The 14,465-nt window shown below is 36.2% G+C and overlaps 2 protein-coding genes across 6 annotated transcripts in view; one reads left to right on the forward strand and one right to left on the reverse strand.

The window, feature by feature from the left end:
• cita (citron rho-interacting serine/threonine kinase a) overlaps positions 1-4,680 on the reverse strand; it is a 60,863-nt gene extending 56,183 nt beyond the window's left edge. For 3 of the 5 annotated variants that reach the window (XM_051921589.1, XM_051921590.1, XM_051921588.1), the window contains exons 1-4: positions 4,624-4,680; positions 2,560-2,664; positions 1,672-1,810; positions 1,027-1,202 (exon numbers count right to left, since the gene is read on the reverse strand). In XM_051921589.1, the coding sequence (XP_051777549.1) occupies positions 1,027-1,202; positions 1,672-1,810; positions 2,560-2,664 (420 nt within the window). In that variant the 5' untranslated portion in view covers positions 4,624-4,680. The remainder of the gene's footprint in view (positions 1-1,026; positions 1,203-1,671; positions 1,811-2,559; positions 2,665-4,623) is intronic. The other 2 variants (XM_028824076.2, XM_051921591.1) reach the window with 1 other exon arrangement.
• A 5,982-nt stretch (positions 4,681-10,662) lies between these two features.
• bicdl1 (BICD family like cargo adaptor 1) overlaps positions 10,663-14,465 on the forward strand; it is a 52,139-nt gene continuing 48,336 nt past the window's right edge. The window contains exon 1 of the mRNA XM_051920975.1: positions 10,663-10,838. Within this exon, the coding sequence (XP_051776935.1) occupies positions 10,827-10,838 (12 nt within the window). The 5' untranslated portion in view covers positions 10,663-10,826. The remainder of the gene's footprint in view (positions 10,839-14,465) is intronic.

Below are 14,465 nucleotides of genomic sequence, written 5' to 3' on the forward strand. Positions count from 1 at the left end.
TAGAAAAATGTGACAGACTGAAAATGATCTGTTTTAGGCTTCAGATCATTTGGATGATATCCTTGGAAAGGAAAAAAAATCTACGATATAAGAGCCTTACATTGCACAGACTAACAAGCCATAAAATTAAATAAGGTCTGAGATTGGCAATGATTGGTTTCTAATTAAGCAATTGGGTTGAATGAAAACCTGTAGCCACTGCGGCTCACCAGGACCGACATTGCCTACCCCTGTTTTACATCTTATTGCTAATAAGGAGCAATTAAAACACTGAATGCAGCAGTTTAAGATTGAAATAAGCAATTAAGGTTGGAGAACCTTAACAAGCGAGACCACTAAAATGAAGCATTAAAATGTCACTTAAGCAATATGTGCTTCATCAGCAATAATTGAGTTCTCGTTAAGGAACTGGGTTGGAACAAAAACCTGCACATACTGTGGCACTCCAGGACCGACGTTGCCTACCCCTGATCTAAACCATTCAGGGTTTTAACATCCCTGATCACAATAAGTTAAATAAAAAAAGAACTTTGAGAGGGTTTTTTTCAATGAAGAGGAGTGTTTCAGTACAGTGGTTATGAAGGATGTCAGTTTGAGGAGCTGTCATCGAGCCTCTCCTGTCTCATACAACAAGGGTTTTCATTAAAGAAATATTCACAAGGTGTACAGTATATTTGTCAGATATATGACGTTTAAGATACCATAACATTCAGAGGTCAGAGAAGCAAAAAGAAAATCTATTGTTTTAAACAGAAAATGGAAAAGCCACATTGTTCAAGCAAGTTAATGCTGCCTGACCAACAGGCATAGACTTTCAATTTATCAAAAGCAAGGCTATTATCATCTGATCATTTTTCCTGACTATAGATCACAGAATACATCAAGAAATAATATCCCATGTCTTCTTGTTTTCTATTGCATGTTTACCTGCATAGATTTGTTTTCAACATAACTAAAAGAACAAAAATACTGAGGAAATTTCATACTATTAAGGCCTCCAAAAGTATAAAGCTTGAAAGAGCTCACATTATCTAATGACAACAGAGAACTCTTGTTCATCACTTTCATTGCATAAACATCCCCTGTTGATCTTTCTCTGACCACATGAACCTCTGCAAAATGACCTCGCCCCACAATGTTTCTCATTTCAAAGTCTTTCACAGTGGGCTGCAATTGGCGTAACTCGTTGACTGTTTCTGTGTCTGTGATACAGAAGAACAGAGAAAAAAAACATTCATAATCACACTGTAATTCAGAGATCAGAAAAATAATTAATGAAACAAGATCACACAATAAAAAAGTGGCATTTAAAAAGGATCTCAATTACAGGTGTAAACGTAACAAAAGAGACTGAAATTCTTAGGACTTCCTTAGTAAAGGTACATACACAGATTGATGAAGCACAACATCCGTCATTAGGTGTGTTTTTAGTAACACATACAGTCTTATGGCTCCAGAAAACAAAATAAAAGCTCCTTAAACAGTTAATAGTTACTTTCATAGAATATTTCAGTTATAGTTTAGAAGATAAAGCAAGCATATACACTAAAAGCCCTTCAAAATATTTTCTTACAGAAGTTTTAAAGTATTTTTATATTAAAAAGAAAAACATAGTATTAGGAAATACTTTAATGTCAGAATTCTCAGGATGTCTCCGCTATATACACTTACACTTTCTAACAAAATTGGCAACATTTTTGATCTTCATTAATGATGGGGAACTGCACTCCTCAAACAAAACAAATAGAGAATCCAGCAAGCCTTCTCGACCAATTTGACACAGATTCTGTTGTTGCAATATATTCTTGCCCTTTACGAAAGTGAGACATGCATGTAATAAACATTTATCATGACAACAATAAAACTAATGCAATTTAAAATGGAAAATTGTAAAACATTAACATGCATTGTATACAAAAATAAAACTTTTGACCAAATTAAAGTACAATAACAAAAAGGAAATAAATTACAAACACTTACAGATTAAAACATTACAGTTAAATTAAGTAAATAAGCACACACACATTCCCATTTTCTCTTTTATGTTTATTAGTTCATTCTTGTTATCTCTAGGGTTGCTTGAGCATATTCAGATATTAATGTTTTCTGATGGAGGTCTCCAAGTATGGAAATCAGAGTCAGGGATAAAGAACATTGATTTACCTGGTCTGTAAATAAAAGATTTAATGCCTAGTCCTTTAAACTTTCAAAAGGATTAACAGCAGATGGATCTTAGCCTTAGATCTGTAGTCTCACAAGAACTATTTAGTCTAGCCTCCATATAAAACTATATGGTGGTAATCAAGCTGGTAGTCCATTTGTATTTTACCCCTGGTAAAAAGTCATATTTTTATTACAAAGCATTCTTTTTTCAGTATACCCAAGCCTACCATCGCCAATAAAATTCCTAACAATTTAAAGTACAGTATTTGAAAGAAAGTTAACCTCTGATAATGTCACTTACAACTAAAATTAATATGCAGGCAATTATTTTAACATTTTGTATTACAGTAGTCACTTCAAAGAGCTTCATCTTATAAATATGTAACAATAACATACCTGAAATAACAGGTTAAGGCGAGAGCTCCTACTAGCGATAGGCTCTAGGTAGCCCGAGTCCATTGGGCTGCTTCGTATCCCAAACTTAAACTTCAGCATTTTCATCTTCAAAGTTTATGAGATGGTACAATATTACAGAACATCAGTTTTTTTTTGTTTTTAATCAAAAATCAATAAATAGACCTTAGAGTTCCATCTGTTCCATATTCAACAAATATCTGAATAGAGTAAGTACTTCTAATTTTCCTTTAAAGACCTTAAATAACCTTTTTCAGTGTCACAATTAGAGCACTGATTTCCTTTTATACTGTAAAATGTGAATTAAACAAATTGAATGATTTTATAAATAAAGCAAAACAGTAAAAATAATCATGGTATTAGATTAGAAAATAGCTGCGTATGAAGACACAACAAAATGGATCGTTTCTTCTGCATCTTTCCCTCATGAACCTCTGTGTGCCATTCTAACCCAAAACAAAACAGCAAATATATGTATTGCCACCAAAATAATGATCTGTTATGGGAAAAAAGGGACAGAGGAGGAATAAATAGTGGCATATCATAATGTAACAAGCAATCAAAAGTAGACAACTAGCTGCTTAACTTTGTATATAGGGTGGCTGTCCCAAATTCTAAAATACCGAATCAAGAGCATTAAAACAATGCCCTGCAGATTTCTGTCTTCTAAAAATCTAAGATAGACATTACGTGCCTGAACACAGACTGCCATTCTCTATTCTTTGTGCAGACACTACTGTCTACAGTACAAGGCATACTGCCACCTGTTTGTTGTTTGCTCAGTATAATATCTATAATTATTTCACTAATGCCAGAAAGGTTTCTTCCCATTCCTTCAATACACTTGTAACCATGTCCATCTTTAGTCCTGTATTCTTTTAATGTCCCCTATCTCTCCGGCACCTATTTGGCAAAACAACACTTTTCATATGTACACGCACATGTCTGAGAATAATAAAGTAAAATGACTACAGCCAGTACTGTTAATAGTGTAAATACTCAAACACATGAACTGTATGTACATTTATAAAGTGCTAACTAGGTAGAAATACCAAATGACGTACGTAGTGTGGTTTGAGATGTAATTTTTGCTTGTAAACAGTTATATCTAATATAATGAAAAATAAAAGGTGGATGAGTGACAAAAATAAACACCATGTCCATGGTGCTGTAGTATCATATTTAGCAGGGGTGCTAAGTGATGTGAGGTAAAGTGAATACAGTTATTGTCCTACCCAAAACTGCACTAAACTGATTGCCAACTGTAGAGTTACAATTACTTGAGCAATTAAGTTCATTACATGGAAACATTTTTAACTCATAAATAACAGCACTAGTCACCATAAAGAATGTAATAGCACATGTATTTTTGGAGTGAACCAAAGACATTAGACTCTTACTTAGTACATAGGCAATAGTATTGGATCACAAATTTAACTTTTAGTATAAGCATATAGCTATCAGACATCCGTGGATAAAAAAACAAGGTCAGCGACAAATTTAGTTAAAACCACTGAAAGAAAATTAAGAAATTTATAAAAGTTAAGGCTACAGTAAGGGGTATGCACTTTCTAACAATACAGATGACAATACATTAGCAGCCCAATGAGCCGGGCAAAAAGCATGAAATGAACCCTGGATAGTTTTGCATTCCTGAAACACACATATACTCACACCGCTGGAGTTAAATTAGCATCGGCAGTCATTCCAACCTGTGCAACGTTTCTGGGAAAACGCAGTCCCGGGAGAAACCCCAAACGAACAAGAGCAGAACATGCAACCTCCACATTCGATCAGCCCAGGAGTCACCGTCAATTACTTTATCACCGACAACACAAGAAGTAAGGTAATGGAAAGGGGGTCAAAGACGGCACAACTAACGAAAGTCGAAAGAAAATATAAATTATTCTGATCAGTGTTAAATTGAACACAATGTGATCTTAAGCAAAAGGAGATGACACTTAACACCGAGAGTAACTTCGATAACATAGTCGTTCAGTGTAAACCTAAATAAAGAATGAAAACTGCCTGAATCGTATTTCTTACCAGTTAACTTGCTGACATCAATGCGCTGTCAACAATGCACAAACGCACGTCCTTCCTGGTCAGTTTCAAATTCTGGCGCCTGCGACGTAACGGCGCTCCTCATTTTTACGTGCATGCGTAAGCTATTGCGCAAAGGAGCAGTGAGAAAGGAGAGGGAGTGTCACTATTAGGCTTTCAATACGCCTGCGCGCGCAAATCGGGCAGGCACGCAGATCGGGTAGCGACAGGCGGAGAAAAAGAACATTGAATCACTAAATCGACTCACTGCTGCCGACTAATGTACAACACTTGATTTACATTCAGAACATCCCCTTATCTCTGTATTTCTGAAACTGTCAAGAAGTACAGATTAAGCCTCTAAGACTGTATTACATAGAAGCTGCTTATTTTAATTATTTTATATGTGCAGTCAAAGTAAATGTTTCAAGTATGAATATGTTTATTAACTGATGCTGCAGTTAAGAATACACACAATTACTAATGTTATAGAATGTATGTTGTAGATAAAACGGTCAAGGAGTAGGTTATGAAAAAACATGAACTGAAATAATTTGATTCCAAATACATATCCAACAATGCTTCTAGCTATATTGCTTTACATAAAATTACAATAATAAGCAAGTGAAATGCTTCCAACTCCTACACAATTACTGGGATTATCCAATCAAATTTCATCTTTCTGGTAAGATGTCAAGCTTTACAGTGAGAAGAGGCAGATGATGCAAAGTGCTCCTACTGTATCTGTCAATCATGACTGATCATGTGTGCAAGATATCAAACTAAAATGTCAACAGAGTTAATAGTGACAGTAACAACAGTTGTGATAGGCAATATATTAAAATAAAATTTGAAAAAAAAGGTGGGGGAGTACTTCAGCATTCAAAAGTTATCATTCTAAAAATGTTTCAAGCGCACTCATTCTAAACTATAGAAATATTGCAAACTGCAAGGAAGGTTAAGTTTACATGTAAATCTTATATAAGTAAATAATGTTTATTCTCTCTAAAATACAATCTTTGTTTCTTTTCTATGTACAGCTTTGTTTTTCAAGCAACAGACTTGAAATATGGCAAAGATACTTCTCTCTAAAAGTCAGATTTTTGACATATAGTATAACTTTTGATCTTTTTTATTTCTTTGGATTGAACAGAGGTCATTAGAAAACAGTTCAGCAGACAGGAACAGTGAGGGTATTGTGTGTGTATAACTCACGGACACCCTGGAGCTGCACTGACAGACAATAATGCTCCACAACTTTATTTACATATCTTGTTTGTGCTGCATAGTTTAAATTACATGACTTTCCTTCTGCAACACCTGCAGCTCATTTTTTTACAGATGTCAACATTCTTGAATTAAGTTTAAACCAAATTACATCTGTAATTGGCGTGTTGTTATAATTTTATAATTGTGCCAATCACTAAAAAAATTATAGCTTTCATAGCTAAAGGTCCTTCTTATTAAAGCATGTCAGATTGTTGTACTGGAGTCAGAGTTGGATACAAATTTTGCAACTCCATCAAAAAATAGCAACTCCACGGGCCTGATAATAAGTGCAACAAGTTTGAGGGAAATAAAGTTGTGCAATATATCATTTGTAGTTACTTTTTAGTTTTCCGCCTTCTTACCTGTGCAATGCCAGGTAATTTATCTAGTCATACATAAAAGGTTAATTTATTTTTCATCGGTTTTGCTCATAATGAATTACTACAGTATTAGATTAAAAAAATGCTTCAGGATAAAATATTTACATTGTAATCATGTTTTGTATGCAAGTACATTCTGTGTCCAAAATAGAATTTCATTCAGAATCTGGCACCCAATTTCCATGAAGACTAGCATGGAGAATCACCATAGTCAGGTTTTTACCCTAGCACCCACCACTACAGAGCTGTACATTAGGCTCACAGTAGTAACTGGACTAAGTTGGATTGTCTAGACTTAGGGATGCTTGTGCTACTTCTGGAGGAAAACAAGAGCATCTTGATGGAATGATTTTCTTTGTACAACAGGAGGAGGGAAAAAAATCATTGATGTTTTTGGAAACCAGGTAGTCTTATTGATGTATCATAACACATATACACTAGGGTGATGTGATTATGATATTACTTTGTCTATGTTGATTGTATGAAGTTTGTAGAGCCTTTACAGTTGTATGTTAGAAGCTCAGAAGAATAACAACAGGAGAGAACTGGTGGAACATGTAACAATTTTGTTACAGTAATGACATTAGGGCATTACATATGTACAGAAAAATGATATTCTGCACAGTAGCTTGACATCCAATAGACTAAGTGGAACTCCATTCACTTGTGTCCTTCACATTGTCTACCATTTAAGATAGCCATCATTAACCGTGATTCGACTAGTGTTAAGATTGACTAGTCAGTTGTGCACAAGAGATGGATTGTCTTCAAATGATGAATGTTACTTGTACCATGGGGCTCATGACTATTGTATTTTTATATGAAGATAATGCAGATCAAGGTGTCAACTAGCCAGCACGTCTGCAAAATAAAACCGCTGACTCTGCATTTCAATTTTTTTTCTGACGATTTCAATTGTTTCTAGGAGCCCAGGGTTTTTACTGCACGGGCTTACACAGCTAGTATATATACTGTGTATATATATATATATATATATATATATATATATATATATATATATATATATATATATATATATGGAAGGATATGTTTCTTTATCAAATATTAGCCAAATATACTATAAGACCCTCAATAGTGTTACAAATTTTGTAATTTTACTCTTTGATTAACTTGTTCATTCAGATTTTTATTGTTCAAGTTATTTACTGTCAATATCGACACACACCCTGTAAGCTTGTAAAAAACTCATCTATTAGAGATGTTGCAGACATGTTTTGTAATTAAAGTGATCAAAGTGTAATATGGCCATTTTGCATGAAGGGTATACATGCAGAACCTGCCATGAGCGAACGTGAGTTAAACAATAAAATCTAACCATAACATTATGAATGAGTGAATCTCATTTTGACAGTGTCTGAATCTCCCCACTTTTTTTTTTTTTAAATAAAAGGCATGACAATTTTCTCTTGTCTAAGTCAAAAAGGAGCATTTGTTTCTTCCACATACAGTACACATTAAGCTACTGTGTTCACCTGCATAGATGAGTAAGCCTGTCAGTTTGATTTAATCTATATATTTAAATGTTGGCTCAAGACCAGAAAAGTAAAGCATTATGACATGTATTGTATTTCTAAAAGAAAGCTGGACTCAAATGGAAATAATAAAAATAAAAATTTCAAATATTTGTAAGATAATTAGGAAGGTATATTGAAAGATTTATTTAAAACATACATCAGTGACAAACTATATCTGCGTAAACTGCAAGCCTCTATAGAAGGCATGCACCAGAACACAATTAGCAAGTAAGCAGTTGCTGCTTTAATCTTCTTAATGTAATTCCCTCATGAAGTCTATCCACTTACCCTGTTTTTGGCTGTGATCTAAGAATTCCTCACAAAGACAAGTATGTGCTTCCAGCGGGTCATATATAAGTATATAAGTACCTTAGCATATAGGACTATATTTGTCTGCTATTTAATGAAATTGTGTTAAATTATCACCTAACCAAGCCTCGACTTTAATCACTTTCAAAGAGGCAATATTTTTAATAAAAACATACTTTGGGAAGAAACAGCTGCTGTTTATCCAATATTTCACAGAACATTTAAAACTTTGATGAAAGCAGTCTTTATACTTATTTTTTTTCACACTAACAATGTACTGTATAAAAAACAGTGAAATTTTTCATTCTGATTAAAAGTTTTGGCAACAGAAAAACTAGGGAGAAGGTAAATGCTGGCTAGTAGCTCATAGTTTTAAATGTCCTGGTTCTTTCATCAGTGTTTCACTGCTAAAACGTGGTGCATTATGTTCTTAGATTATGTGCAGCTAGAATCTATAATGAAAAGGTTACCACACTCTACTGGCATAAAAACAAAACTACCCATGGGCTCAAAACATCTCTAAGCAGAGGAAAGATGAGATGGCTGCATCAATGATATAATTTCTTTTGCTGTTTTGTGCCTTTTGTCCTATAAGAATTTTAACAGTTTTACAGGCCGCTGGTCCAAATTTCAAAGTCTAAACTTGGGGCCAAAAAAACCACAGTCCTTAAAGTTAATGCACTTGAAGTAATCTGCAAAAGGTTGTAACCCTGAGGCTAACAGAATGACAAAAGGTCTCTTCATTTGTGCTGCAAGGTTCTGTGATGTGTTCAGTGAAGTTTCTTCTTCTTCTTTTTTTTTTAATGGAGAGCTTTTTTGGATCCAGAGTTTATTTTCAGATGTATTAGAAACAAAACATTCTGCAAGTCTTGACAAAAGGTGCTGCTTTATTTAACAGGCAATACAGATAAAATGATATTTTAAAAGTGCATGCTTCTGCTGTGCAATGAAAAACATTACTCTCCTTTAAGATGTGTTACAGTAACTGATACATATTTTACATCTGAATTAGTACAGGTTTGTTTGCAGGATGTAACAGAGATTAAATAATTTTTGTTTTCTGTGACGGATTGCTATACTTAAACTTCAAAACATTAATAACTCACAGGTAACACACCGAACAACTTGCCAATTACTTTATATTTTGAATTGCAATTTTCTTCCAGATATTTAAATAGATAGATAGATAGATAGATAGATAGATAGATAGATAGATAGATAGATAGATAGATAGATAGATAGATAGATAGATACTTTATTAATCCCAAGGGGAAATTCACATACTCCAGCAGCACCTTACTGATACAAAAAACAATATTAAATTAAAGATTGATAATAATGCAGGTAAAAAAAACAGACAATATCTTTGTATAATGTTAATGTTTACCCCCCCAAAGGGTGGAATTGAAGAGACGCTTAGTTTGGGGGAGGAACGATCTTCTCAGTCTGTCAGTGGAGCAGGACAGTGACAGCAGTCTGTCGCTGAAGCTACTCTTCTGTCTGGAGATGATACTGTTTAGTGGATGCAGTGGATTCTCCATAATTGATAGGAGCCTGCTGAGCGCCCTTCGCTCTGCCACAGATGTCAAACTGTCCAGCTCCATGCCAACAATAGAGCCTGCCTTCCTCACCAGTTTGTCCAGGCGTGAGGCGTCTTTCTTCTTAATGCTGCCTCCCCAGCACACCACTGTGTAGAAGAGGGCGCTCGCCACAACCGTCTGATAGAACATCTGCAGCATCTTATTGCAGATGTAAATAAACATGTAATGAAACGTTCGTGATCATCTGGCAATTCAGAATATTAAAAATTTGAATCCCCTATTGTATTTGTTGACTTCGGCGGTTATTTTAGGCTTCATTTTACTTCGGGACTGATTCGTGCTCGTCGTGTGGCGGTTAAGCTCCGAGTTCATTCGGTTCAGATCTCCAAAGAAAATTATGAATGAAACTTTGTGGAATATATGATTGGTATAATGTTCTCCGGTAGGTGGCGGGCGTCAGTTAACTGCAAGTCGGATGCTTAGCTGTCGTAAACCGGGAGGAAAGGAAGGGGGCGCACTGGAGCCTCGCACCCATTCCCCACAGGTCAATGTAAAGTAACCATTACAAATATCCTTGCATAATTAGCTCGGTGTCAGATAGGCCCATCTTTTGTTTTGGGTGTATGTGTTAAAATTTTACAGACAGAACGCGTGTTGTTGTTAAACGTTGTTTGGAGATCCCAACGTACAAGCAGACGGATTCACACTAAAGTGTGACGACGGCTGGAGGGGGGCACATGCCTAATAGATACGGTAATCCCATTGCGAGGATTCTTGCCTTCACTGTGGAGATTTTATTGTTCGTTACGACAGACACGGAGCCTCCGATGGGTACCGAATGCGTGAGTCGGTGCACCGATAGCTACGCGACGCCTTTCCGTTTGCGCGGGAAGTACGCGCTCAAAAAGCCTCCCAGTTGCCGCCGGCGGGTCACATGTCATTAGATTGGCGGCGAGCGCAGACCACTGGTTAAGAGAATTCCGCGCAAGAAAATTAAGTAAAACTAAACTAAAACAATAGACGAGCCTCAAGCTTCTCACTGTCATCCCCTTAAAAAAAACAACAAAACTTGGACATACTTTTAACTTTTTTGCCATATTCGTTTAGAACACTTACTGCCCAGTTATACTTTAAAGGAGAAGTAATTGGAAGGAGGTTTCCAGAAAGATGTCATGAAGGCGTTGGTATGTATATTTTTGTTTTAAGAAATGGACTATGAGGGTGTCAAGAAAGTAATGCAATGTGCATTTTAAGGCAGTGATGCTCAAGGGAGGCTATTCGCGAACTTTTACTGTATTATTTGAACCAATTCGTGAGCTCAGCGGGAGTGCTAAAGCGCATATGCGTATCCTTCTTACTTTGTGTCGCCCACGAGGGGTGTCCAACTCCGATCATGGAGAGACGCACAAGCTGCAAGTTTTCATTCTAACCATCTTCTTAATTAGCGACCAGTTTTTGCTGCTGATTAACTTGTTTTGCCTTCGTTTTAATCTCTCCAACCCCATAGTTGTTTCTTTTTCCTTAATTAACAGCCAAACAATAATGAGACACAAAACGAGCAGCCACATGACCAGCTAAACTGTACCCATCACACAGTATCTGAAAATAATAAAACGTTAAAATTCACCGTAAGGTTGATCAGCTCAGGTCACCAAAACAGTGACAGTGTTCTTAGAAAAAAGGGAAACGCCACTGTTTTGGAAATGTCAGCTGTGGCAGAATGAGAGCTAACAAGCTGTGGAATTAAATAACAGATTTAATTAACAGCAAGAATTGACTTCTTATTAAGAAACTAGTTGGGGTAAAACTGGTTGGAGTTTGAAGCTCTGATTTAGTTGGTCATCAGTTGGCTTGCATCACATCTCATTTATGTCTGGCTGCCATTTAAATAAAAACATCAATTCAGAGGACTGAATCCTTAAAAACAGGGCTATTAAAATGGAGGGAAAAGGAGTTAATTAGCATTGAAAACTGGTCACTGATTGAGAAAACCAAATGAAAACATTGGGCCACTGTGACCCCCTAGGATCGGAGTTGGACACCCCTTCAGTTTGCTGAGAGATGTTTAAATCGCATGTGCAATATCCCTCTGAATCATGGGTCTCGAGACATTTGATTCGTGAACCCATGACTCGGTCTAATGACTTTTGTTCAATTGATTAGTGAGTGAGTTATTATGGGCAGCACAATTCTCATTCACCTGTGATTTTTTTTTTTTTTTTTTTTAACAAGACCTCATATTTTCATTTTGTTTCCTTCCTAAATGTGTTTACATGATATGTGTTTGGATATAAGACTTTGGTATATGATTTATCATGTGCTGTGTATATATATAATATAAAATATAAACACACACAGCACATACCGGGTCCTCCCTGCATGGAGTTTGCATGTTCTCCCCGTGTCTGCGTGGGTTTCCTCTGGGTGCTCCGGTTTCCTCCCACAGCCCAAAGACACGCACACATATATGAATTATAAAGATATATTTGTGATACTTTCAGAGAGAACTCTCAGGACTTCCCATATATTCCAGACTGAAAATTAATCAAAAGAAGAAATTCATTTAAACAAGTATTTGAAAAGAATCCAATCAGTAAGTGAATTGAAATGGCCATCAGCACCCCATGTGACTGCAGCCTTTTGTTACAACCAGCTTCTCAGTCAATCATTGTCATCCTTAACTGATTTCTTAGTTTAACTAGCTGACCCATTTTTATCCTTTTATTCTGCATTTGGAAAAGTGCAGTAGTGTAATTTAACAGTAGTGTTAGATTTACATCCATCCATCCATCCATTTTCCAACCCGCTGAATCCGAACACAGGGTCACGGGGGTCTGCTGGAGCCAATCCCAGCCAACACAGGGCACAAGGCAGGAACCAATCCCAGGCAGGGTGCCAACCCACCGCAGGACACACACAAACACACCCACAAACCAAGCACACACTAGGGCCAATTTAGAATCGCCAATCCACCTAACCAGCATGTCTTTGGACTGTGGGAGGAAACCGGAGCGTCCAGAGGAAACCCACGCAGACACGGGGAGAACATCCAAACTCCATGCAGGGAGGACCTGGGAAGTGAACCCAGGTCCCCCAGGTCTCCCAACTGCGAGGCAGCAGCGCTACCCACTGTGCCACCGTGCTGCTGTTAAATTTAGTTATAGGAAATTAAGACATTTGTATTCATTTTGCATGTTTAAATGCTTGCTTTGTTTTTATTTTTTACTTTTCTCTCTTTGGCATTTGCTTCCTTAATTGTATTTGAATACAATTTTTAATGATGAGTCGAGTAGGCATCAGCACAAATGACACTATAAGCAGCAACTATTTCATTGTTACCATTGTTTGTGCTAATTAGTAAATAATTTTCTAAATAACCAGAACATAAATAATAAAAAGTAAAAAAAAACAAAAAAAAAAAAAAACTGGTGAATTCTATCTGGTGAACCCATCTAACACATCAATCCGAGATTCATTCGGTAGAAATATACCTTAATCAGTATGTAATTTATGGGTGGATGCAGAAAACACAGAAACTGGGAAATAATGGCTTGGTTAATTAAAGTAGTACTGTAGTCCAATTATAAGAAAAAATGGGTTGGAACAAAAACCTGCAGCCACAGGGGATTCCCTAGGACTGAATTTAAGAACAATAGTTTTAAAGAATTCTGGATGCAGACGAATTGGGGAAATTATAAGTTGTCCATAAACTGCAGTAAAAGACAATAGCATCTCTAGCAGTGAGATGGCATTGTCTGTGGTTAACATAGGGTGCATATCTCATGATTGGTTACAATCTGTGTAGAAGTTGCATGTTCTCTCCAGGTTTTTGCGGATTTTATTTTAAATTGTCAAAGACGTCCATGTTAGATTAATTTGCAATTCTTATCTGACCCAGTGTTGTTTGTGTGCAAGTGTGGCACCTGTGATAGACTGCCACTTTGTCTGGAGTTTGTTCTTGCCTTGCACCACAATGCTGCCAGGATTGGTTCTATGATTCTGAAGTGGATTAAGCGGCTATGAAAATGTCATGTTATCTCAAGTGGCTACATTAAATTGGCCCAGTCGTAACTGAGTCTGGGTATTTGTTTGAGATTGACCTGAGGTGAGAGAGGTAGTATACACATAAAATATATGAAATATAATGAACTTTAAATTATAAGTAAATGAAGCTAATTATTTTGATACATTCTTGATTATCATGGTGCCTAAGAGTGGTTGGTTTGGCATGCAAGTACGAATTTCACTGTACCCTGTACATTTTTACAATATTACTACTACTATTACTTCAAGGCCTTGTTTTCACAATGCACTTGATGCTGGTAGTATTGATGTTGACTCCCCATGACTCTGAACTTACTAAGTGAAAATGGATGGTTGCATCCAACTGTGCATAAAGTGCTATGAGAGGTGGTTTATTGTGCTTATTGAAGAACATTGAGCAAGTGATATTATTAGTACTTCCAGTGAGCATTTTTTAATAGTGACCTGGAAAAATCATCATGCATTAGTTCAATTAAGGTTGTGTTAATAATTTCAATGGGAACATATCTAAGAGGTGCAAAGCAGTTAAGCTCATTGGAAGTATGTTGTGGAGAAGTCCAATAAAAAAAATCTCAGAAATGCAAATTGACGATTTACTGAAATGAAAATTCTTGGCTGAAGCTGAATTTTTGAAAACTCTGCCCTGAATGCCATATGCCGCTTTCCAGTTATTTTCTGCATATTTGTTTTGTGCCATTGCATAAGACTTAAATTAAATTAGTTTCATTTTTAATTTCATTGAAAAGCATACGTCAAGTTATTAAATT

This window comes from Erpetoichthys calabaricus, chromosome 18 (assembly GCF_900747795.2).
Source record: "Erpetoichthys calabaricus chromosome 18, fErpCal1.3, whole genome shotgun sequence".
Classification (NCBI taxonomy): Eukaryota; Metazoa; Chordata; class Cladistia; order Polypteriformes; family Polypteridae; genus Erpetoichthys; species Erpetoichthys calabaricus.